The following is an 11297-nucleotide window of genomic DNA, read 5'->3' as shown; positions in this document are numbered from 1 at the left end:
TTTTCAAACTTCTTGAGTTAATGTCCTTGAACACCTTGACTAAATTGGATCACACAATTCCTTGAAGGCATGTCTATCTGTCTACTCGCTGAACAATCCTTTCTTACCCAGACCTTGTGTTCTTTTTTTTTTTTTGTAGAGACAGAGTGTCACATTATGCCCTTCGGGTAGAGTGCCATGGCATCACACAGCTCACAGCAACTTCCAACTCCTGGGCTTAAGCGATTCTCCTGCCTCAGCCTCCCGAGCAGCTGGGACGACAGGAGCCCGCCACCATGCCCAGCTATTTTTTGGTTGCAGTTCAGCCGGGGCCGGGTTTGAACCCGCCACCCTCGGCATGTGGGGCCGGCGCCCTACCGACTGAGCCACAGGCGCCGCCCAGACCTTGTGTTCTTTTGTGCAGTTCTATCCTCAGGCCTGCTCTGGCTGTGCTGGGATATTAAGTTCCAAGAATTATGATTTCCTACATTGTCTGTGAGTAGGGTCTCACCCAACCCTTCTCAAAGCCCTCTCCTTCTGGTGTGACTGGGTCGAGGGTGGGGTTCTGTCTGCTCAGTTACTGATTTGTGGAGGTCTCCAGGGATATTGTAGTATTGGTAACAGGAAGAGTCATCTGGGGAGGAGGACAATGGGTGTGGAGGGAAGAGGTTGGCCCAGCCTCTGGAAAGGATGTTATCTTTCTTTAGCCCTTCCTGTTGAGGGTCTAGTTGAATGAAGGCCCTTAGGAAGTTTGTATAGGGAGCTCTGAGTGGACTTTCTAACCCATAGTGCTGAGTATCCTGCTGTGGCCCCTGGTGGTTTATCATGAGCTAATCCAGTGGATGTACACTCGCCTCAAGCCCCTGCTTATGCAGCTGGACTACAGCACGAAGGCGGATGCTGCTGTGTTGCCTCACAAACACAAGAGTAAGGGGGCTCGGCGCCTGTGGCTCAAGCGGCTAAGGCGCCAGCCACATACTCCTGAGCTGGCGGGTTCGAATCCAGCCTGGCCCTCCAAACAACAATAATGGCTGCAACAACAACAACAAAAAAAAATAGCCAGGCATTGTGGTGGGTGCCTGTAGTCCCAGCTCCTTGGGAGGCAGAGGCAGGAGACTAGCTTGAGCCCAGGAGTTGGAGGTTGCTGTGAGCTGTGATGTCACAGTACTCTACCCAGGGTGACAGTTTGAGGCTCTGTCTCAAAAAAAAAAGGAGTAAGGGGCTCCCTTAACCCAGAGGGGTAAAAGGAGGGGAGGGAGGGCCATGGCTTATGAGATGCCCTGGAATTGAGATCTCCAGGTCCTTGACCATGTTTGTCCCCAGTCCTTTTCCATGCTTGGTCACTGCCCTACTGTTCTTCTCTAGAGCAGCAAGGAAAAAACAAACCTCCAGGTGATGAGCCAGGGGCAGAGACAGAAAGTGAAAGCGAGGCCGAGCTGGCTGGCTTCTCCCTGGTGGTGAGGTTTGGGGAGATGTGTGGTGAACACAAGGTGGGGGTGGCGGGGGGTGGGGAGGGTCTGCCTGCTTTATAGAGTTGCCACCTCTCAAGGGGGTGTGAGCCAGAGGTTTGGGGGGGAGAGCATGTCCCTGAAAAATTGGTTCTTTTATCACCTATTGTGTTCATCCTGTCTCTCCTGAAGGTGGATGTGAAGAAAACAGCACTGGCATTGGCCATTACAGACTCAGAGCTGTCAGAGGAGGAGGCTTCTATCTTAGAGAGTTGTGGCTTCTCTCTACCCCGGACCGCAACTCCTCAACTGACTGTCTCTGAGGGTAAGACTGCTACTTGCTCCTGCTCCCTGCTGTGGGGTGCTGGTTCTCTTCTCTGGCCCCCTGTCAATGTTTTCTCTGGGGAACCGACTAATTCTTCTCTAAGCTCCTGAAAGACCCTGATAAGTTTTGGCCCAGGATTCCATGTTGTGAGTTCTCATCCTTGAAATGATTGGCTGTTTTGGCCAAATGGAGTAGCAGGTGTATTCCTAACCCTGTGTTCTCTGCACAGATTTGGACCAGCAGAGTGAGCCAGAGGAGCCCCTGAGCTGTGAGCTGGGGAAGAGAGAGGAGGCAGAGGTGGTACCTCCTGAGGACCTACTGGGCACCTCTTGGACCTTGTCAAATCAAGCCCTGGACTCAGAGGAAGAAGATGTGGCAGCTAAGGAAACCTTGCTTTGGCTCTCATCCCCCCTTCATTTTGTGAACACTCACTTCGATGGGGCAGGATCCTCCCCAGATGGAGTGAAGTGCTCCCCTGAAGGACAAGTGGAGATGTTCAGCCCTAAGGAAACCTTGCTTCAGCTATCATCGCCCCTTGATTTTGTGAACACTCATTTCAATGGGGCAGTGTCCACTCCAGATAGAGTGAAGTCCTGCCCTGAAGTACCAGTGGAGACGTTGAGCCTGGAGGCTATGAGTGGTGACCTCAGCGGTCCAGCCAGTATCCTGTCACCCCCACTTGGCCTTGCTGAAACTGACCTAGTTTGCTCTTCTGCATTCTCACCACTTCTCCGGGACTTACCCCAGCTTCTGCCTGACCCTGAGGAAGAAGAGGGATTCACCACTGAGGACTTTGAGTTGCTGGATCAGGGGGAGCTGGAGCAGCTGAATGCAGAGTTGGGCTTGGGGCCAGAGACACCCCCAAGACGCCCTAATGCTCCATCCCTGGGGCCTGACAATCATTCTCTGGTACAGTCAGACCAAGGGGCTCAGGGGGGCAGAGCCATAAGCCATGGGATGGAGCTGCAGGCATAGGCAATGTATGGGGAAGCTGGCTGTCAGAAAGTAGCCAGTCTACCCTCTGTCTGCTGTTCCAGCCATGGTACAGAACCTGTGCCTGGTATTGGTCTTTTTTTTTTTTTTTTTTTCAATTAATTAATTTTTTTTTGGCCAGGGATGGTTTGAACCCGCCACCTCCAGCATATGGGGCCAGCACCCTACTCTGTTGAGCCACAGGCGCTGCCCCATGGTATTGGTCTTAAGTTTGTAAATTTTGCATTTGGGTTAGTGGATGTGAACGGGGCTAGGGAAATCCCCACAGCCTGCTTTTGCCTTCCTGGCTCGTCTCTATTCTCTTTCCACTATGCCCCAAACTGGTCTAGCCTTTTCTTTTTCCTTTTTTCTCTTTTTATTTTTTGTTTTTGTTTTCTGAGACAGACTCATTATGTCACCCTCGGTAGAGTGCTGTGGTGTCACAGCTAATAGCAACCTCCAACTCATGGGCATAAGTGATTCTCTTAACTCAGCCTCCTAAGTAAATGGGAGTACAGGTGCCAGCCACATTGTCTGGCTATTTTTCTTTTTTTTTTTTTTTTTTTTTTTTTTTGCAGTTTTTGGCCAGGGTTGGGTTTGAACCTGCCACTTCTGGCATATGGGGCCAGCGCCCCACTCCATGAGCCACAGGAACCACCCTTTTTTTTTTTTTTTTTAGAGACAGACTCACTTTTTCACCCTTGGCAGAGTGCTGTGGCGTCACAGCTCACAGCAACCTCCAACTCCTGGGCTTAGGCAATTCTCTTACCTCAGCCTCCCGAGTAGCTGGGACTATCAGGCGCCTGGCTATTTTTTGTTGCAGGTTCGCCGGTTTTGAACCCACCACCCTCAGTATATGGGACTGGCGCCTCACTCACTGAGCCACAGGCGCCGCCCTCGCCTGGCTATTTTTTTGTTGTTGTTGCACTTGTCACTGTTTAGCTGGCCTGGGCTGGGTTCGAACCTATCAGCCTAGGTGTATGTGGCCGGTGCCCTACCCACTGAGCTACGGGCACCACCTAGCCTTTTATTTTCCTCCTATCCTCAGGCCTGTGCTGTTCTGCCCTCTTTGTCCCACTTTGTTATTTATTTCAATCACTTTATACTTCTCACCTGTCCCATGTTCCTTTGCTTTATTTCCCTCTGTGTCCTGTCCTTAGCAGCTCAACCCTCACCTCCTTCCTAGTGGGCACTGGCTAAGCTGTGGGGAGTTTCCTGGTCTGGGAGGTAAAGAGTAAAGATAGGGTGGTGGGTCAGACCAGTAGTTACACGCTTCGGTCACTGTGTAACCTCCACTGCACTCTTGTCCAAGTTCAGCCTGGCCTTTCATGCTGCAGGAGGAGGGCAGGGGGACAGCACATGCAGCAGCCCATGATTCGTGAGCACACTCTCTGTCTTGTTGCAATTGGGGGTGTCCTTAATGTCCTTTAATCCAGTTCCTTGTTAAACTTGCACTTTGAATATAGAAAAAGAAGGCTACAGCTGGAACAGTGTTCCCCATAGCTTTGGAATTTAATGAGGTTCCATTCTTGACATTCACCACGGTCAGATAGTTGGTACATGTTTGTGATTTTTTTTTTCCCATTATCAGATATCTAGGCCATTTCATGCCCTATGATGAAAGGGGAAGTAGAAAGTTTTCATATTGTGTACCATGCTCAAGTTAGAATACTGCCAGAGGATGGCTTGCTATACTCAGAAACTGAGAAATCCCAGCATGTCCAGGACAGAGGACTGCTACAGATGAAGGCTGAAAAGTGTCACACCTCGGAGATTATATGGGACCAGCGTCCTACTCTTTGAGCCACAGGCACCGTCCCTATTTTTTTTTTTTTTTTTTTTTTTGTGCAGTTTTTGGCCTGGGCCAGCGCCCTACTCCTTTGAGCCACAGGCGCTGCATATATATGTGTGTGTGTATATATATCTATATATATATATTTTTTTTTTTTTTTTGAGACAGCCTCAAGGTTGTCACCCTAGGTAGAGTGCTGTAGCATCACAGCTCACAGCAACCTCCAATTCCTGGGCTCAAGCAATTCTGCTGCTTCCACCTCCCAAGTAGCTGGGACTATAGGCGCCCACCACAACACCCAGCTATTTTTTTTGGTTGCAGCCTTCATTGTTTGGCAGGCCCAGGCTGGATTCAAACCCACCAACTCTGGCGCCTTAGCTGCTTGAGCCACAGGTGCTGAGAAGAATTTTTTTTTCAGGGAAACACAAAGTCTCATTGTGTTGCCCTGGGTAGAGTGCTATGGCATCACAGCTCACAGCAACCACCAGCTCTTGGGCTTAGGTGATTCTCCTGCCTCAGCCTTCCAAGTAGCTGGGACTACAGGTGCCTGCCACAACGCCTGGCTATTTTTTTGTTGTTATAGTTGGACGGGTTGGGTTCAAACCTGCCACTCTTAGTATATGGGGCCAGCACCCTACTCAATGAGCCACAGGCACCGTCAGAGATTAACTTTTAATCTAAAATGTAATAGGTCACTGAGTTAGGTTGGTTATTTGGAATGGAGGTTGGTGTGGTCTTTACCTTAAACTTTTATGTATAAAACTGTAATGTTGGGACTGGGTGTGGTGGCTCATGCCTATAATCCTAGCCCTTGGAGGCCTAGGCTGGTGGATTGCCTGAGCTCACAGGTTTAAGACCAGCCTGAGCAAAACCGAGATCCCCATCCTTAAAAATGGCCAGGTGTTGCTCTTGGGTACCTGTCATCCCAGCTACTTGGGAGGCTAAGGCAAGAGGATTACTTGAACCCAAGAGTTTGAGGTTGTTCAGAGCTATGACGCCGTGGCACTCAACCCAGGGTGACGAGTGTCTCAACAAAATTCTTTTGGGGGTGGCACCTGTGGCTCAACAGAATAGGGCGTTGGGCCATATGCTAGAGGTGGTGTGTTCAAACCCAGCCCTGGATGTATCCCTATCTCTGCACATTGAAAGTGACAGGTAGCTAGACCCTCTTTCTCTGGTAATCCATTTTTTGGGCCCAGTGTAGCAACTGGGCCAGGTGCGGTGGCTTACATGTAATCCTAACACTCTGGAAGGCTGAGGTGGGTGGATTGCCTGAGCTCAAGCGTTCTACCTACACCAGCCTGAGCAAGACTGTGACCCCCAACTCTAAAAATAGTCAGGTGTTTGGGCAGGTACCTATAGTCCCAGCTACTCAGGAGGCTGAGACAAGAGAATTGCCTAAGCCCAAGAGTTTGAGGTTCCTGTGAGCTGTGATGCCACGGCACTCTACTGAGGGTGACATAATAAAATTGTCTCAAAAAAGTTGATTTATGTGAGTTCTGTGCTTGGCAATATTGCCAAGTTTATGTGAATGTGAGTAATCACATATGTTGAGTTTTGAGTAAGCAACTTTCACCTAGTTGATATAACTGGGTCTCATTTCTGAGGTTTGTTTTCAAGGTCTGATTTGAGCCTCCTAGCTGAGTGCTGTATGATCATACACCATCTGCTACATGAGATGTGACAAATTCTAATGTTGGTTATTCTCTTTTTTTTTTTTTTTTTTTTTGTAGAGACAGAGTCTCACTGTACCGTGGCTTCACACTGCTCACAGCAACCTCCAACTCCTGGGCTTAGGCGATTCTCCTGCCTTAGCCTCCCGAGCAGCTGGGAGTACAGGCGCCCACCACAATACCTGGCTATTTTCTGTTGCAGTTTGGTGGGGGCTGGGTTTGAACCCGCCACCCTCAGCATATGGGGCCGGCGCCCTACTCACTGAGCCACAGGCGCCACCCTAATGTTGGTTATTCTCACAGTAAGAGTCATGATGTTGGAAGACGGTGCTCAGACAAGGGTTCTCAAAACTGGGGCATTTCACCATAATCTGACAGGAAAGTGCACCCACTTTTGGGTATCTTAGGTTTGAGGAAAAGCTCTGACCTGGTGGTACCTCTACAGCATCAGGGAATGATCTGGGAACTACTCAGCCTGCTCCAACTCCCACTGCATTGAACCACATGGATGTAGATAATTGGGTTGGTTCTTTGATTTTTCTGGGTTCTTTGCCGGGTGAAATCCCTATCGGGCAGAGCAAATCCATTTGCTTTATCATTTGAGACACTTGGAATTCCAGGTAACTTGACACCTGAATGTCATAATGTAAACCCTGTGAATGTTCCCTTTCTCACCCTTCCATATCAGTTTTTCTAGATATTCTTCCTCTGGAATATTTTGGACTAGGATTCTTAAGTTTGAAATGACAAAAATCTGGAAGGCTTTCTTTTTTTTTTGTAGAGACAGAGTCTTACTTTATGGCCCTCGGTAGAGTGCCGTGGCATCACACAGCTCACAGCAACCTCCAACTCCTGGGCTTATGCGATTCTCTTGCCTCAGCCTCCCGAGCAGCTGGGACTACAGGCGCCTGCCACAACACCGGCTATATTTTTTTTGGTTGCAGTTTGGCCGGGGCCGGGTTTGAACCCGCCAGCCTCGGTATATGGGGCCGGTGCCCTGCTCACTGAGCCACAGGCGCCGCACTGTACTGTCTAGTTTTAACTTATTGAGTGTGGAGCATTGTATGCGCCTTTTGTATGTCCTGTGATTCGTAGGATAGTTGTAATACCTCAATAGACAATCTGTTCTAGAATTTTAGAGAAAAGGCACATGGTTGCCTCCAGCCCTCTTTGGGGAATGTAGCTCAAACTGATTTCAAGCTGAGGGATGCTTTCTGTGACTTTGAATGAAAAGCATGGGCGGCGCCTGTGGCTCAGTCGGTATACCGAGGGTGGCGGGCTCAAACCCGGCCCTGGCCAAACTGCAACCAAAAAATAGCCGGGCATTGTGGCAGGTGCCTGTAGTCCCAGCTACTCGGGAGGCTGAGGCAAGAGAATCGCTTAAGCCCAGGAGTTGGAGGTTGCTGTGAGCAGTGTGAGGCCACGGCATTCTACCAAGGGCCATAAAGTGAGACCCTGTCTCTACAAAAAAAAAAGCATCTCTAAGCCTTGAACTTGTCAATTAGAGACCAACCATCTAAGGAAGTTGGTGGTAATTTTGTTTTTTAGCAACCATGAGAACTGATTTTTTTCTTTTGAGACAGAGCCTCAAGCTATCGCCCTGGGTAGAGTGCTGTGGTGTCACTGATAACAGCAACCTCAAACTCTTGGGCTTGTCATTCTCTTGCCTCAGCCTCCCAAGTAGCTGGGACTACAGGTTCCCACCACAATGCCTGGCTATTTTTTGGTTGCAGCCGTCATTGTTGTTTGGCGAGCCCGGGCTAGATTTGAACCTGCCAGCTTAGGTGTATGTGGCTGCTTCAAGCTGCTTAAGCCACAGGGACTGAGTCTAGAAAATGATGTTTAAAATGATTAAAGATTACATGATGTTCAGGGTTACACCCGTAGTCCAGCCACTCAGGCTGAAGTGGGCTATGCCTAGCACTACGCTCCAGCATGGGTGACACAGATAACCCAACTCTAAAGATCACATGGCACTTAGCTCCAGGAAGTCCCAGAACGCTGTTTAATACTAAAATTATTTTATTTGGGGGATATATAAGCCTCTGAGGGTAACTTCAATTCTAAGGAAAGTTTTTTGTGGACCCCAATGTAAACAATAAAAGTTATATACTTTCCCCTGCTGCTTATCTATCTTTTTATTTTCTCTTGAGACACACTGAGTCTGGCTCTGTCTCCCTGGGTAGAGTGCTATGGCATCATAGCTCACAGCAACTTCATACTCTTGAGTTGAGCAATCCTCTTGCCTCAGCCTTCCCAGTAGCTGGGACTACAGGCACCTGCCACAGTGCCTGGCTAGTATTTCTATTGTTAGTAGAGACAGGGTCTCCCTGTTGCTCAGGCTTCTTGAACTCTTAAGTTCCGGAATAGAATTGCCTTGGCCTCTTAGAGTGCTGAGACTATAGGCCAGATCCACCACCCTGGACTTACCTGTCTCTTTGAAGGTAAGGGTGCCCCTAAAAGAGTAGAGAAAGTTTTTCTTCCCTCAACAATCTACTGGTATTTTTTTTTTGGAGTAGACCACCTGCTTCCCTCTGCAGAAGGTACAGTTGACTGAACCATCTGCCACCAATACCAACCCTCCTAGATTGCATTTTCACTGCTACTGTGCTATTGTCCCATTTCTTCTTTGCGTGAATATGTACCTACAAAACATTTTTGTGCTTCTGATATGCAGAAAGTAACTACTGCAAGGGACTTCACAAAATCTGGGAAGCTGCTTTTGTGTGTTAGAAAGGTGACAGCAAGTTCATTCCTGGGATCTTGGAGCTTTGGGGAGGCCAAGGAGCGACTGCACTCCAGCCTGGGCCACATAGCAAGACTCTTAAAGAAAACAGGAAGAGGGCGGCGCCTGTGGCTCAGTGGTTAGGGCGCCCGCCACATACACCAAGGGTAGCAGGTTTGCACCTGGCCCGGGCTTACTAAACAACAATAACCACAAAAAAAACCAGCCAGGCATTGTGGTGGGCGCCTGTAGTCCCAGCTACTTGGGAAGCTGAGGCAAGAGAATTGCTTAAGCCCAAGAATTTGAGGTTGCTGTGAGCTGTGACTCCAGGGCACTCTACCAGGGGCAACAAAGTGAGACTCTGTCTCAAACAAACAAAAATCTAGGAACTCTGCTAGTAAATGTCAGTCTTAGTGTTAAATGTATCTATCATGGTATAAAAACCTTAGATTCGTTAAGAAAAAATGATCCCAGATGGAGGATGAGAGTGTTAAGTGAGATAGGTGTGCATAGTCTCCTACCAAATGAAGCCTGTTCATCCAAGTCTAACACATCCTTTTGAAAGCACATATAGAGAGAATAGGATGGAGTCTGTCAGGCTAGTGCGGACTTGACACAGCTGGTCTGGTCTGTTTTGAGCACTGCCTGACCTTCATCCCCTCTCCCATTCTGTTTTGTAAATTTAGCTCCCACCCTAAAGATGCCTATCTTAAGTAGTTTACTTAGGTTGATTTGGAAGATTAACATTTAAATTAAAATGTTAATTCTTTGAGTCATAGGTTCTGCTGATTATTGTTTAAGGGTAAACATAACCTTCTCTTTGAACTCAAATATATAAAATTAATGTTAGAAATAGAAAAACAAGGTTCGGCGCCTGTGGCTCAAGAGGCTAAGGCGCCAGCCACATACACCTGAGCTGGTGGGTTTGAATCCAGCCTGGCCTGCCAAATAACAATGACTGCTGCAACCAAAAAATAGCCGGGTGTTGTGGCGGGACCTTGTAGTCCCAGTTACTTGGAAGGTGGAGGCAGGAGAATCGCTTGAGCCCAGGAGCTGGAGTTTGCTGTGAGCTGTGATGCCATAGCACTCTACCCAAGCTGACAGCTTGAGGCTCTGTCTCTACAAAAAAAAAAAAAGGAGAGAAAGAAATAGAAAAACAAAACAGTCCTAGGGTACTCTTACTGTTATTATCCAGAATCCTGGCCTTCTGACAAAGTTTAGTAGACCAATCCCAGTCTCTACCTATTGACTGACAGTAACAGGTGGCTGACCCTCTTTGTCCGGTAACACTTTGCTCCCTAGAAAGTTAATTCCAGAAGGGCAGCACAATTTGGCAGGTAGGGCAGAGAAACTATCTGATGTGCAAACCAAAGCTTACAGAGGTGAAGTGGTTGGTGTTTGAGTTTACATTCAGTAAAAGTTCAAAGGCAGAATTCAGGATAAATACTTACTCTAGCCCCTGATCCTCAGGCTTTGGAAGTGAGAGTAGAGATAGGATAACTTGGGCCGGGCCCAGGAGCTGGAAGTTACAGTGCCCTGAGATCATACCACTCCACTCCAGCCTGGGCGAGAGCAATCTCTGCCTCCCAGAGTGCTAGCATTACAAGTGTGAGCCATTGCATCCGATCCCCAAGTCTTCTAAATTTTTTACTGATCTGTGTTGTTGAGCCTGGTCCATTAGGCCTGTGGGTGCCCCACAGCTTGGGTTTTGCTGGTTGCACAACTTGCTGTGCTTTTCTTTGTTTTTTGAGACAGAGTCTCACTTTGGTGCCCTCAAACTTGCTGTGTTTTATTGCTCCATCCTCTGTGTTTCCTGCCATTTGACAGCTGCATCCCAGGACTGGGCTAGACTCAGTAGTACTTTCTTGTGCACTCTGCAACTTTTGATTCCCTATTAAAAAAAAAAAATATATATATATATATATATTGGCTTGGTGCCTGTGGCTCAAGCGGCTAAGGCACCAGCCACATACACCTGAGCCGGCGGGTTCAAATCCAGCCTGGGCCTGCCAAACAACAATGATGACTGCAACCAAAAAATAGCTGGGCGTTGTGGTGGGTGCCTGTAGTCCCAGCTACTTGGGAGGCGGAGGCAGGAGAATTGCTTGAGCCCAGGAGTTGGGGGTTGCTGTGAGCTGTGATGCCATGGTACTCGACCCAGGGTGACAGCTTGAAGTTCTGTCTCAAAAAAAAAAAAAAAATATATATATATATATAAAAATATATATTTTAAAATATATATAAAAATATATATATTTTAAATACATAAATATACATAAAAATATATATTTTAAATATATAAATATACATATTTATATTTTTAAATATTTATATATAAAATAATTATTTATATTTATATGTGATATTTATATTTATATATGCA

The 11297-nt window shown here is 47.6% G+C and overlaps 1 protein-coding gene across 1 annotated transcript; it reads left to right on the top strand.

Annotated features, from left to right (window-relative positions):
- The first annotated feature begins 449 nt into the window (after positions 1 to 449).
- On the top strand, positions 450 to 2727 carry LOC128596534 (reticulophagy regulator 2-like). The gene is made up of 6 exons (XM_053606123.1): positions 450 to 474; positions 769 to 906; positions 1345 to 1436; positions 1620 to 1752; positions 1982 to 2259; positions 2485 to 2727. Exons 1-6 carry the CDS (start codon positions 456 to 458, stop codon positions 2725 to 2727), a joined length of 903 nt encoding a protein of 300 aa, XP_053462098.1. The 5' UTR covers positions 450 to 455.
- The last annotated feature ends 8570 nt before the right edge of the window (positions 2728 to 11297 follow it).

Source organism: Nycticebus coucang, chromosome 10, assembly GCF_027406575.1.
Source record: "Nycticebus coucang isolate mNycCou1 chromosome 10, mNycCou1.pri, whole genome shotgun sequence".
Classification (NCBI taxonomy): Eukaryota; Metazoa; Chordata; class Mammalia; order Primates; family Lorisidae; genus Nycticebus; species Nycticebus coucang.
This window is presented reverse-complemented; position numbering and strand designations above follow the sequence as displayed.